General features: G+C 39.0%; 3 protein-coding genes across 5 annotated transcripts; 1 reads left to right on the forward strand and 2 right to left on the reverse strand.

The window, feature by feature from the left end:
- Nucleotides 1-654: 654 nt before the first annotated feature.
- LOC130698245 (DAZ-associated protein 2-like) lies at nt 655-1,720 on the reverse strand. 2 transcript variants are annotated; one of them, XM_057520998.2, is made up of 4 exons: nt 1,561-1,720; nt 1,248-1,495; nt 1,075-1,176; nt 655-989 (listed from the first exon to the last, which is right to left on the reverse strand). In XM_057520998.2, the coding sequence occupies exons 1-4, from the start codon at nt 1,583-1,585 to the stop codon at nt 807-809; spliced, it is 558 nt and encodes a 185-aa protein (XP_057376981.1). In that variant the 5' UTR covers nt 1,586-1,720; the 3' UTR covers nt 655-806. The 2 variants fall into 2 exon arrangements, with proteins under 2 accessions (XP_057376981.1, XP_057376982.1); XM_057520999.2 differs by having other exon boundaries at nt 1,248-1,492; nt 1,561-1,717.
- Nucleotides 1,721-2,339: 619 nt separating this feature from the next.
- LOC130698249 (serine/threonine-protein kinase PLK1-like) lies at nt 2,340-5,237 on the reverse strand. Of its 2 annotated transcripts, none has more exons than XM_059497138.1 (10): nt 5,111-5,237; nt 4,828-5,052; nt 4,551-4,768; nt 4,400-4,495; nt 4,163-4,318; nt 3,910-4,100; nt 3,680-3,832; nt 3,459-3,612; nt 3,154-3,400; nt 2,340-3,083 (listed from the first exon to the last, which is right to left on the reverse strand). In XM_059497138.1, the coding sequence occupies exons 1-10, from the start codon at nt 5,213-5,215 to the stop codon at nt 2,877-2,879; spliced, it is 1,752 nt and encodes a 583-aa protein (XP_059353121.1). In that variant the 5' UTR covers nt 5,216-5,237; the 3' UTR covers nt 2,340-2,876. The 2 variants fall into 2 exon arrangements, with proteins under 2 accessions (XP_059353121.1, XP_057376985.1); XM_057521002.2 differs by having other exon boundaries at nt 3,680-3,835.
- Nucleotides 5,238-5,653: 416 nt separating this feature from the next.
- Nucleotides 5,654-13,298, forward strand: LOC130698233 (chromosome transmission fidelity protein 18 homolog). Its single transcript, XM_057520980.2, has 17 exons — nt 5,654-5,813; nt 5,878-6,087; nt 6,149-6,372; nt 6,431-6,511; nt 6,569-7,073; nt 7,155-7,306; nt 7,371-7,553; nt 7,629-7,651; nt 7,725-7,936; nt 8,010-8,154; nt 8,216-8,327; nt 8,397-8,567; nt 8,640-8,789; nt 8,860-8,990; nt 9,068-9,311; nt 13,024-13,084; nt 13,188-13,298. Exons 1-17 carry the CDS (start codon nt 5,735-5,737, stop codon nt 13,283-13,285), a joined length of 2,781 nt encoding a protein of 926 aa, XP_057376963.1. The 5' UTR covers nt 5,654-5,734; the 3' UTR covers nt 13,286-13,298.
- Nucleotides 13,299-13,314: the final 16 nt, after the last annotated feature.

Consider the following 13,314-nt stretch of genomic DNA (forward strand, 5'->3'; position numbering starts at 1 on the left):
ATGTCGTGCGCAGTAACGTGTAGTGTATCAGAAACGTAATCATAGCCCTTTGCCATTTGACTTTAAAATGCAGCCTAATGCATATTAATAAAAATATTAATTGAAAAATTTCTTTTTGAATATTGATGTTAACGTTTTCTTCATTCCTTCATTCCCTTGTTTTTTGGTAAACTTGTCCTATATTTTATGTAATTGAATGAGAGATAAAGGCGTTCTGAAATCATATTCCGAGACCATTTTATTTAAATGAAGGCTACGTGGTTTTGTTACCACTACCCCAGTTGCGTAATGACCAACTATTGAAAACCATGCAAATGTAACGAAAAAAGTGAAGAAGACCTTGGGATTTTCCAGGAATTTCAATGGAAAATCACGTGTTCTGTATGACACGTTGCAGTGGGGGCTGAACCTGTGACGTTGCAGATTTTTCTAACGTCCCACAAAAGGTCAGACGGCCACTAATAGTAATCAACTATTATCTTTTTCACTACCTATAGATGTTGAAAACTTGCAGCTGACACACCATATCGTAGCCTACAGGTAAGCCTTTTTTTATTGTGCATTATTTTTTCTTTGAAAGCGTTAGACGAAGTGTATCGATTCTTATACTGACAGATTCGTTTAGAAGGGTAAATTCAACCTTAACAATGCATATGGCATGACACCTATGTTTTTGTATTTTTAAAGGGTCGGGAGCGATAGTATTACAATACTGGAACAATTTGTTACATAACACTGCTGATTGCAGATTTCAAATGTGTGTAAATGGATTCCCTTTTATAGAAAGATAGAAGCTAAAGATTTTTTCACCAAAACGTAGCACCTCCATCTGATCCTCCAACGAAAAATCGATCCTTTCTTTGGCCTAGCATTACGTTGTGTCCAGTTGACTGTGCGACCTGGGCGGCATTTGGGGCAACTCCAGGAGGCGGTGGAGGTACTCTAACTTGTGATGTTGAATCGAATCGCGCACCAGCGTCAAACGCATTCTAGGGAAAAAAATTTATAAATATGTATCTGCAGTAAATGATTGAAGCAGTAGGCCTGGTTCAATAATCGAAAACGATGCCTCACTTGAACAACAAACATAGCTTGTGGATGAACTTGCTGTACTTGTACTTGGGGTGGATAGTAAGAGTTAGATGGATGCATGTGGGCTTGGTACTGGGGATGGTGCTGGTAAAAAAAATTTGTAAATTTTGAGTTCAAGAAAAATAATCAACAAAAACTTGCAAGGCTCTTCTTACTTGGGCAGGGATGTATGATGTGTGACTGCTATAATTTGGAGGTACAGCTGGATGTTGCATTGCTTGATCATAGCTTGGTGGTGGTGGAGGCATTCCTGGCATTTCTGGTACATAGGAATTATAAGGATTGGCGGGACCTGGTACTAAAACAGCTGGGTTTGCCATGTTAGGGGCTGTTGGTTGTAAAGGATATGGCAGTTGTGATTGCATTGTAGGCTGGGTTGGATATCCTGATGATGGCTGACCTGCTTAATATGTAAATGTCAACTTTAAACGAAATGTTTTTCATTTTTTCAGTAATCTAAACACTTACTCTTTTTATCGTTCTTCTTTGGCATGTTTTCGAAAACTGAGGACCGTTTTTAAGGTCACTCTTTTTAAACTAAGCAACTTTCTTTGTAGACACTGGATGTGCGTAATCGTTTTGTTCGTAAACGTCACAAGATTAAATGACACTTGCGCAACCAGTTCTTATCATTCACAACAAAAATTACTGATTACTCACAACGTTGCCTAATAAAGCCTGTAACAGATAGAAAATCAACAATGTTTTTGACATCTTGCAAGATTAAAAAAATAGTAATGTATAACGGCATCGATATTTAAAGAGTGGTAACTTTCAAATGCAGCCTAATGCATATTAATGGTGGAATCTATTGCAACGAAATATTTCGGTGCAATAACGGCGTTTTCCCCTATTGCACCGAAATCTTTCGTTGCAATAAGGGCTTTTTTCACTATTGCACCGAAATATGTCGTTGCAATAAGTGGCTTTATTCCCTATTGCACCGAAAGATTTCGTTGCAATAATTTCATTTTTCCCTATTGCACCGAAATATAAAAATTGTTATCCTACTAATATACTATAGTAAAACTGATTATTGCAACGAAAGATTTCGGTGCAATAGGGGAAAACGCCGTTATTGCACCGAAATATTTCGTTGCAATAGATTCCACCCAACCAGTTCTTATCATTGACAACAAACATTGGTGATTACTCACAACGTTGCCTAACAAAACATGTAGCAGATAGAAAATCAACAATGTTTTTGACATCTTGCAATATTTAAAAAATAGTAATGTATAACGGCATTGATATTTAAAGAGTGGTGTAATCCTTTGCAAAGTTAAGACGTACAATGGGGATTGCTTGTTAGTCATGGGTAGGAAGATACACGTGAAGAAAAAAAATCTTAAGTTTAAGGCAAGAAAAGGGCTTTGCGAATTCTTACATCGTATTCATCCGAGGTAGACATGCACTTATGAATGAATTATTGTAAACCGACCGTCGTCGTTTCAATATGTGAACAAAACAGTTTGCTGGTGGTGACAAGACATACGGATATTAAATCCAATTTCAAAAATGAGATGAAGTGGAAGCACTACAGTTTAAATCAAAATTGGAAAAAGGCGACGTAATAAAAATGGGCTTGTGAATTAAATCTAGAATGGGATTTTGAAATTTCACACTTATGATAAAATTTGAAGAAGGCAACTAACTTAATTGGCGGCTAAATTAAGTCAATAAGGCCATCTCTGAGCAATATAAAATTAAGAGACGAATGTGAAGGATAGATCTTAGGCCGCAACGATTAAAAATAATCTATGTTTAAAGCCAGGTTTGAATTTCTACTTCTCGGATGGGTCTGATGGCGAAAGCAAAAAAGGTAATTTTTCGTTTGCATATTGCAATCTATGTAAGAGATCACTGTTGCAGCCATGTTCAGCTAGCAAAGAAAATCTGAAAGTGCGGAAATTTTTCCGCTCATCGATGACAGTTACAGCACCCATAAGTGGACACAGGATCAATTTAACATGGTCTTTAAAATAATTGATCTAATTAAGAAAGCAATAAAATTTGATAAATTACTAGCTAAACAAGCTGAATTTAAAATACAAATTTTACCTGCAGTGTTCCACTCGTTAGATGCATGACAACAGCTCGCGAAGTTCGGAACCATTGGCGCAGGAAAGGTAAGCGAAGATGCTCATCACCGTCACGTGGCACAACTGACGCGCCAGTCTTAATCAAATGCTCTTGCATGTACGACCGAAAGTATGCAAGCAATTTCACCTTTTTACTCAAGGTAGGAGGATGTTGATCCATTGTGTAATACAATTCGTTTCCATTGCGCTCGACGTACTGAATGGTCCTGTTAAAATATTTCTATCACTTTCCATCCCTTACGTAACAATAACAAATTTACTTACTTTGCGTCAACCAACAGTAAAAGTTTCGTCAGATCGTTGAAAATTACACCAATTGTGTCATCGCTCAACTGGTAGCCGAATCCGTATTTGTCAGAATAGTCTACCCATTTGGAAATCCAGACCATAGGAACCGATCCTGGATCTTCTGCTTCATCTAAGTATTTTTAAAAAGGTATGTAATAGCTTCATTTTAAAAAAATATATACAGTGTAAGTGCGTACCCATCATGAGGGGGAATTTTTCTGAGGGTTTGGCAGCGAAAAGGCGGGTAAGTTGTTGTTGGAGATCACGAAGCAGCTTTTCAGGGGCAGGACCGGCAGTGTAGAGAGCTGCGGCATCTTCGGCATTGTTGAGATCGTTGGTAGGAGGCATTCCTTCTATGCCAGAGGATAAAACAAAAATCCACAGAATAGAATGATGTTCCTAAACGTCATATTTATACTATGCGTACCTTGTGGATGTTCGGCAGTTCCAGGTAGTTGAACTCTGTTAACTTCACCCAAAGGACGACGAACGGCAATAATACTACTGTTCAGTTTGGCATCAAATCTAGGGGCCATCGTGAGGCATGATAAAGGCAAGCGTGTTGGGATGTACCCGCAAGTCATAAATTCGTCATTCAAAACGACATCGACTGAAGGTCTGCACAAGTTCAAATGAGGACGTTTAATTTTCTGTAGCTATTATTATGAAAATTCTGTTACCTGCAATTTGGATCACCCTGTAACATGCGAGTTATAAGAGCTCGCGCAAGAGGTCCAATGCGAGACGGAATATGATACTCATTCCGTTTAATTTTGCTATAGGTATCTTTGAGTGATTGTGTTTCAAAAGGTGGTCGGCCAACCAGAAGTGTATACCTAATGATAGTGCCAAACACAAGATTAAACAGGAACAAAAAAAAAATAATAAAAAAAAAAAAAGAATTATAAAAAACTTACAAGATGCAACCCATTGACCAAATGTCAACTTCAAAACTATGGCCTTTCTTGTTCAACACCTCAGGTGCAATATAGTTGGGGGTACCACACAATGTTCTAAAAAACAACTTGTTTAACAACTTCTATTACAGACAAATTGCTAGCACAATACTTTTTCCTTTCTCCATTAAAATCTAATTTGGTTGCCAAACCAAAATCACCAATTTTAAGTTCCATGTTGTCATTTAGGAACAGATTCCCAAGCTTGAGATCTCTATGAATCATTTTGTTTTCATGCAGGTACTTGACACCCAAAAGAAGTTGGTGCATGAAGTATCTGGCTTCTGGTTCAGTAACAGCTTTTCGTCTCTTGTGCAACTCCATCAAACTCTAAACATTATCAACAGGTTACAACAAGATGCATTTTCAGCCAGGTAAGAAAAACGTACCCTTCTTTTGCATAATTCCAACACTATGTACACAAAGTTGCTGTCTTCAAAGAAACTGTGGAATCCAACAATATGGTCATGTTTGAGACTACGATGAATAGATATTTCCTGAGCCATTTTATCTTTTTGGTGGGGTTTAACAAGTAGTTGTTTGGAAACAATTTTTCCAGCAAACACTTGTCCATTGTCTAGATCTGTCAGCTCATAGCATTTGGCGAAGCCACCCTGTGTCAAAACTAAGGTTATTTCACAGTTCTTTATTCAAATGACCGAAGTATGTTACCTTGCCCAGAAATCTTCCTCTCTGGTACCTCTTTTTGGACGCAGCATCACACAGGATATCGGGAATAATGTCAGGCGCTGGTTCAGTTAGATTAATGCTTGTCATTTTCAAAAATTTCAAGAATAAGACGTTTTCGAAAAAGATAAAACAAAGATCACAGATTTACGAAAAGCAATTTCTACAACGAATAGGGAAGATACCCCGATATTAAACGAGATCAAAGGGACGAAACTCAAAAGTAACGTCCACTGAATCCCAGCCCCCAACTGTTAGCGAACAGACTTTTGCTTTTTCGAACTTCAAATCTTGCCGTTGTCGAATTTATCAGAAAAACCTAACATATAAGATTCAATTACAATGAGATAGGTTTACATTAAATAAAAATTTTATTTGAATTTCAGAACGTTTTTTACGTTTCCATCATAACTTTTTTTTTATTATTTAGTTATCGTTCTTTGCCTAAAATCCTTATTGGCGGGAAAAAGCACGTTACCAGACGGTCACAATTATGTTTGCTATGTGGGCTATCTTAGTTTTTGTTTCCAATAAGAATTGTTATTTTCTTGAGTTTTCTTTAATGTGTTAATTTATGTAATTGAGAATAACTACAAAGTGCATCAAAAAATGGATGACGAATTTCCTGACCCCGATGAGGAATATGAAATGCGATATGCCGAAGAGTTTGAGCTAATGAATGAGTTCGGTGAGTGATAAAAATAGCTTATTGGTGGCAGACATAAACTGATATTCTTACTCAAAAACACAAGACTTTGAAGAAAATGCAGCACCAATTCTACCCAAAGGGAATGAAAAAAAGGTAAAGAAAAGCCTAAATTTTAATGATGCTGGTAGCAGTGGTAGTCGTCCAAACTCAAGCCTTTCAAATCAGTTAGCTACCTCAAATGATGCTGGAAGAAAACGTATGCAAGATGAAATGTTTGGTTCGCTATCAGATGATGAAGAACTTTGTGGAAAGAGTGAGGTTTATTATTTGATGAGATTGAATGGTTCAAGATTTTACTTTAATTGTGTCAACAGGTTCTAACCCTTTGAAAAAGCCAAGAAATGATGCAATTGTATTAGATGACCAGCCATGCTGTTCCTCAACTGAATCGTGTGATGAACCAACAGTAGTTCGTGTATCTAGACCTAAACGTTATGTTTTCCGACTTGTTCCTGAAGAACCTCACCAAATTATTACGACACACACTGGTCAGAAACTATTTATTAGACTGAAGGCAGATGAACCAATAAGGCAAAAGGTTGTAATGCTTCTTATGTAAAAAACTAGTATGCTTAATTGAATCTCTTTGTCTGCAGGATTTGGATTTCAATTACAAAAACACTGGAAACCTGCTGAAAGTTTCAGTAGCTAGCTTAAAGCTACAGATGCATAATGAAGTGAGTCTCCTACATAAAAAGCAATGTACTTTAATAAGTCTTTCGGACGTTATCTAGGCGAGAGCCAAATCGAGTCTGGTGTCGGAAGAGGAATTCGAACGACGTCTTCGTGAACTGGAAACAATGGATTATAGAAGTAAGGGGGCAAAGGAAGATAGCAATGTGAATGAATTAACAAACAACTCTAATGATTCATGGATGGAACTGTACCGACCAAGAAACTACCTCGATTTATTGAGCGAAGAAAACATCAACCGAACGCTTTTGCATTGGTTAAAGCTTTGGGATAAGGCGGTCTTCAACCGGGAAGTTAAAATTAAAGCACCCAAAACTGATGAAACTCTCAAGCCTCAGTGGGCTCAAGGACAAAAGGGCTCGGTCGTCTCGGGTCGCTTTGAAAATAAAAAGAAATTCGAGAAATTCCGCACAAACAAACAAAATGAAGGCGAACTAAAAGAGGAACTGGATTCTTCCGGGCGACCGTTGCAAAAAATTGTTCTTATCAGTGGACCGCCTGGCTTGGGAAAAACAACTTTGGCTCACGTCGTGGCCAAGCACGCAGGTATCGTATTTCTTTTACGTTCAGTTACCATTCGGATAGTTTGAACAACTAATATTTTGAATTGCTATTGAATGTCAAAAGGTTATAATCCAGTTGAAATGAATGCCAGTGATGACAGGAATGTTGAAGCATTCAAACTTCAACTAGAATCTGCAACACAAATGCGTTCTGTTATGGGATCAAATCCCTCGCCGAATTGCTTGATCATCGATGAAATTGATGGAGCACCAGCTGTACGTGCATCTTATAAACGTCAAGTAGTTGGGTTATTTGTGATTATCTTCCACTACGTTTTAGGCTTCTATCAACTTCCTTGTTAGTACTCTAACGCAAGAAGGTGCACAAAACAAGGAAAATAACCAAGCCAAGAAAAAGAAAAAAAAGGGGCCCAATCTTGTTTCCAGGCCGGTCATTTGCATTTGCAATGACTTGTATACACCATCTTTGAGGCCCTTAAGGCAGGCAGCTCTAGTTCTACAGGTAACATTATTTCCAAATTCTTACTTGAATGCAAAAACCTTATTATATTATTATTATTTTTTCGTTTCCTGTTAGTTTCCTACTACCAATCCAAACAGGTAATAGCTATTTTATTAGTAGCGTATACCAATCTACAAGTTTCGAATTATAAATATTTAAATACATTTTCAGGTTGGCTCAAAGACTTTTGAGCATTTCAAAGGAACAAGAAATCCAAGTCGACATGTCCAGCATGTTGGCACTATGTGAGAAGGCTGATTATGATATTCGCTCCTGTCTAGCAACTCTATACTTTCTCAAATCCCGCCGGCTCCCATTACGATACAGTGATGTTATGAATCTCAACATTGGCCTTAAAGATAATCACAAAAGCCTTTTTCAGGGTATGATTGTTTGTACAACGAAAATTTTGATTTGGGTTTTTTTTTAAATTTTGAATTTATTATTTTTTTTCAGTTTGGCAAGAAATTTTTCACATTCCACGGCAAAAGAGGAGTCAATATATGGGACCAATTGAACACGAAGGAATGTTACCTTTGGCTCCGGATGTCGATAAGCCACTAGCTCCTAATGCTGGAAATAATGCGTCAATGCCAGCGAGGTAATATAAGTCAGAAGTGTTAAGCTAAATTGCAATTTATATGTCTATTCATGTCTGATAGGTTTGCGAACATTTTGCATTCTGTTCAATCCTGTGGCGAGTATGATCGGCTTTTACAAGGTGTTTTTGAGAATTATCCAACCATCAAGTTCAAGGACAGCTATTTAAACTCGGTACTCAATATTTCGTTTTAGAAAATGGCAGTACAAAAATAACTTCTTGACTCTGATTGGTCATTACAGGTATGCACGGGCTTGGATTGGATGTGCTTCTATGACTATGTGAATCACTTTGTCCAGAAAAATCAAAATTACTGCGTCTTCGGTTACCTACCTTATACTTTCATAGCGTTGCACTTTCAAATGGCAGCTGTTCTCTCGCAAAAAATCAAATATCCAACTGCTCAAACAGAGGTAAAGATTTCTGCCTAAGTTTGTTTTTTGTAATTTTCATTGTATTTATTTCTTTTCATTTGCGTTAAACAGTTGAACGCGAAATTAACCAAAAATCTGGGTATCGTGTCCACAATGTTTCAAGATTTGAAAGCGAAAATCAGGATATCTAACTCCAAAGAAAATATCATTCAGGACGTAATCCCGTTCTCATTGCCAATAATCACACCAACATTGAGACCGGTCTGCCATTTTTCTCCTTCAAATTCTTCCTAAAGAAAAATTAATTAATGATACCATTTTTATATCCTAGGTAAGCGCCCAATTGTACAGTGCCGAAGAGAAGGAACAAATTCTCCGAGTAATAGGTGTCATGATTTCTTACAATCTGACTTTCCGACAAGAAAAAACAATCGATGGTGCATACCGCTACTGTCTGGAACCGTAATATTCTTTTTTTGCTTAAATAATTCAAACGAAAAGAAAGATTTCATTCCTTCTTTTTTTTTCCCCCTTCATAGAGATATTGAGCAGGTAGCCTATTTCGACATCGGTGCTGTTCAGCGAAAGAGTTTGACGTATAGCGTGAAACAAATGTTGGCGAGAGAGATAGAGCTGGAGAAACTTCGGTTGTACGAATCCAATTTGGGCCCTGTGATTATGCCAAAGCCGTTGGAGCCAATCGAAGCGCCCGAAATGAAACCTCCGCCCAACATGGCCATGACATTAGCGCTGAAGCCTAAACCCATTGTGGAGTCCTGCAAAGTAAGTCCATCATCTCAAATATATATTATAACTAGTCGACAAACGATCTTTTCGGCATCCCATCGATGAATCGTTATTCTATCTATGGGAAAGGAAGTGGAAAAGTCGTCATCATTGATTAATGATCACTGAGCCTTTCGATGGGCATTGTAAACTTAAGGGGGGGTTCGGCTCAGTTTCCTCATCATTCCTCTATTCATATGATAATTGCTTTAGTAGCCAGCTATTTCTCAGCAAATGGAAATAACATTTTTTTTTACCTCCTTGTCTGGTGCCCATCATCTTGTAAAATAGCTCCTTCATTTGTTCCTGTCCGACCGACAAAACGGCAAAGAAATGACCATCCTAACATACGATCATCCTGTAAAATATGCAGAAGGTTCCCCCACCCATCGTCCCTTTTTTTTTTTCCTTTGCTAGTCGGATGCAAATGCGGAGTAGGGCGGATGTAAGCTTGTTTTCTTTTCTTGTATGACGGAGGGGTTTGTGGAAGAATAGGGAGTATACAGAAGGCAGCAGCAAGCGATTGCATTTCGTGGCCGGATTATATCCTACTCTATTATGCATTATGAGGTGGGCAGGTCCGATTTGGGTGGGAAATGGGTAGATGGGAGCGCCATCACTGATAATGTGCTTTTTTTTTTTCTGAAAAAAAAAGAAAAAAGAAAACGGAAGTAATTGGCGGGGTAATGTACTGAGCAGCCGGAATCGTTCGGATAGTGAACGGTCCCTTTTTTTCTTCTATTAACTCTTAGCCATAGATCGGAAGTTGAGCTACTATAGTGCCTTTGTAGTGATAGCAGCTCTCCACTTCTGACGATGTTTGGATATCTCTTCTGCATTTCCTGGGCCGACAACGTGTGTGGGGCTAAGGGGGAAAAAAACACGCGCACACACATCCCGCAGCGTTTCCTATTTGATGCCAGTAGTCTAGGACCATTTGCATTCGACCGCGAAAAATGGCGTCATTTTTTTTTTTATTCACCCCCTCCTCGCGTATCATAATATTTGGCAGCTTGGTATACTAGTGGCTTTTATCTATTGATTCCCTTTCCTGGTAAACGTACATTGATGCCTTTGAGATTTATCTACCCGCTATGTTATATGTGTGTACTACTAGAAACGCTTTTCATCTCTTTTGACCCTAATCACATAGTAGCCCCCCACTTTTTGCCCACCTCACCACCCCCTTTTCAGATTGGGGTAAACCCCCCACTCTCGGAGGGTTTTGCTCGGTGCGATTCCATACCGTAATCGGCTTTATCAAACAGTCCGATTAGACGTACGAGGACAGCTTGGATAGTGCGCAGGAGGTGGAGAAGGAAGCAATGGTGAAAGAGATAGATACAGTATTATTACTGTATATCCATCGAGTGAAAGTATAGCTTTGAAAAAAAAAGGGAGGGTGGGGGGTGTGTATAGTGTCTGCCGACACGCGTCGCTATTGTCGGTCACGGAACAATATTGCCCTCTCAATTCCTGCTCTCCCTTTCTTTCCCTATAGAAGTATAAATCTATTAGGCTCCTATGGCTCGTGCCACGCAGTCCCTATTCATGCGAAAGAGGGTAGGGACGCGTGAGAGAGAAACAATGATAGAAAAACCCTGGCAATAAGTCTTTGACGGAATCCCATTATCGCGGCCCATCATTGATGCCCGTAACCGTGATTCCGCTCCATTTCATCTCGAGATTCAAAACATCGTCTGATCGAGTCTGATTCATGCAATGGGGGGGGGGGCTAAAAAAAAATTCAATGTGTTTTTTTTTTGTTCCTTATTTGTGGGTTTGATCATTTGGGGCGCGACAAATTGTTTTGTTCCAGGCCAATTGAATTTTTTTTTGTCTGGTCAGGGACTTAATGTTAACATAGAAGTTTGACACAACCGGACAGCCATTGCCCAGGAGGCAATAGAAAAACCGTTGATTGATTTGATGGAAGATGGTCGAAATTGGATAGATATGATGCAGGTGTCCCAAGCGGTTCGTTTGTGGGGGGGAGGATCTAAAGAATAAGGATCCCTTCTTGTTGTTCTAACTCTTGATCCGCTACAATTCGATTGCCGTTGACCGTTGGCTGATTGTCTCGTTGTCCATCACAAGCAGTCCCTCCGAAACAATCAAATCATATCACGAATCGAAAAAATGGCGGCCGCTAGTGGATTGGTTTCACGAGCGGAAAACGCATTCTCATCCGCCTCATATTCTCCTTTAAAACTTTAAACAACAAAAACCGAACGCTGTCGCAATCGTTTCTGCCTATTCGTTTGAAAATGGCGCGGATTAAACGAAGGCACCAATCACATAGCGAAAAGGGGAAAATGAGGTAGATCGTAGACCTGTTTATGGAATGATTGTCGCATTGGGTTTTTCCTTAAGACATCCGTTAAAAGGGGAGGCAATCAGATTTGCCAAGAGCAAAAGGAGGATCGTGAACACGATCGTCATCAACGATACGCCCTCCATCTCATTGGCGAGTCATTACCGATTAGAAATTAGACATCTATCGTAATGAGAAAACATATCGTTTTGAAATTTACGCGTTCCCCGCCTTTTTTTTTAAACATTCAATTGTTTCGAATGATTTTAATGTGACGATAGTTTTGTTTTGTTTATTGTTAACCGAAAATGTTCTGTTAATGGACGTCATCGGATTTGAAAGCGGATGGTGAAGAGGGACGGGTAAAAAGGGAGGGTCAAAGCTCAACTCGATCAAAGCCGACAGAACGGCGAAGCTTTTAACTCTTAATCGCCTCCGACGGCGTTCGGCAGCATCCGGTGGCCGATTCCGTCCCTGTGTGTGTGAGCTGCCGGGCTCTCGTCCCCCGGAAGCCTGGTGCCAAACGGGCCGGCAACTATAACGTATTACTAGAAATCTTGCTCCACCATCGTAGGGAAGAAAAAAGATGCATGTAACTTGGAAATAAAAAAGAAACAGAGAATGGATGAAAGAGGAAGCGTCTGGTGCGTTGTACGTATTTAACATGGACGGACCCCAACTGATAAAGTGACGCCGAAAATGGACAAAAAGCGATCCGGAAACGTGCCCGTCCGTATAATATCCTTTTTTCTTTTGCAACACAACAGCACCGGGCAACATTTCTTTTCTTTTTTTTTCACTCCTAAAAAAAAACCGGGCTGGCAATTTTTTTTATTGAATAGTCGATTGAAAGCTGCCGATTTTTTTTTTTTTTTTTACAATCTTTTGTTTTTTTTTTTTTTTATCGTAAAATGCTGTTGTTGTCGTAATAATAAAATCCCATCAGGTTTTCTCTCGGACTGATGAGCCTCCTCCTACACTCTCTCTTGAACTATTTCCGCTGGTGCGGAAGAGACTGCTTTGCGTAGTTGTAGAGGAAACGGGGCGCTGGAAAGACCATTGGCTCTTCCATCACGATGACTTTGAATGGCGCGTCGATCTTTCTCTCCCTCCCAATTTTTTTTTTTAGCCTCACAGAACATAATGTGCTGTGTGCCAAACACTGTTCAAACAGTGGGGTCAAACAAAAAAAAAATAAACAACTCTTTCAGGGGGTTAGGATGTGTGATTATTTTCGCTGGAAAAAACCAAGTAGGTCCAGCATATTAGTCGCACCATTGCGCTGAGCGTTTGACCACTTGAAACGATAATGTTTTCTCCGGGCTCCTTCTTTTTCAAATGTTATTAAATGCTGCGTGAATTCTACTTAACTTTTTCATTTTTGTTTCGTGGCAGACGGCAACAGATTTCTTTGGACGGCCATTAAAAACACCTCCGAAGAAGAAGAACGCTGACGGTAAAAATATTTAAAGACAAATGATTTTAATTCTGGAGTTATTGATTTTTTTTTATTTTCTTCTTTTTTTTTTTTTTAAATGGGGAATTTCCGGTTTTTAAAGGTTCGATCCAAACGGCCCAAAATGACGTCTGGTATCACTTCAAAGAAGGCTACAGCAACGCCGTCCGTCGTAGTGTCAAAATGGCTGATTTCGTATAAATTTTAGGATAAAAAAAAATAATAAATTT

This window comes from Daphnia carinata, chromosome 10 (assembly GCF_022539665.2).
Source record: "Daphnia carinata strain CSIRO-1 chromosome 10, CSIRO_AGI_Dcar_HiC_V3, whole genome shotgun sequence".
NCBI lineage: Eukaryota > Metazoa > Arthropoda > Branchiopoda > Diplostraca > Daphniidae > Daphnia > Daphnia carinata.

Excerpts from the sequence above, each read along its gene's own strand:
- LOC130698245 (XM_057520998.2), bottom strand. The coding sequence starts at position 1,585 with ATGCCAAAGAAGAACGATAAAAAGA. Across the intron at positions 1,496-1,560 it reads AAAGAAGAACGATAAAAAGA|CAGGTCAGCCATCATCAGGA; the intron begins GTAAGTGTTTAG and ends TTACATATTAAG. Across the intron at positions 1,177-1,247 it reads CATCATACATCCCTGCCCAA|CACCATCCCCAGTACCAAGC; the intron begins GTAAGAAGAGCC and ends TTTTTTTACCAG.
- LOC130698249 (XM_057521002.2), bottom strand. The coding sequence starts at position 5,215 with ATGACAAGCATTAATCTAACTGAACCAGCGCCTGACATTATTCCCGAT. Across the intron at positions 4,496-4,550 it reads TTTAATGGAGAAAGGAAAAA|AACATTGTGTGGTACCCCCA; the intron begins GTATTGTGCTAG and ends GTTGTTTTTTAG. Across the intron at positions 3,084-3,153 it reads TAACGAGTGGAACACTGCAG|ATCAATTATTTTAAAGACCA; the intron begins GTAAAATTTGTA and ends TTTCTTAATTAG.
- LOC130698233 (XM_057520980.2), top strand. The coding sequence starts at position 5,735 with ATGGATGACGAATTTCCTGACCCCGATGAGGAATATGAAATGCGATAT. Across the intron at positions 7,652-7,724 it reads CCTACTACCAATCCAAACAG|GTTGGCTCAAAGACTTTTGA; the intron begins GTAATAGCTATT and ends ATACATTTTCAG. Across the intron at positions 8,790-8,859 it reads TCACACCAACATTGAGACCG|GTAAGCGCCCAATTGTACAG; the intron begins GTCTGCCATTTT and ends TTTATATCCTAG.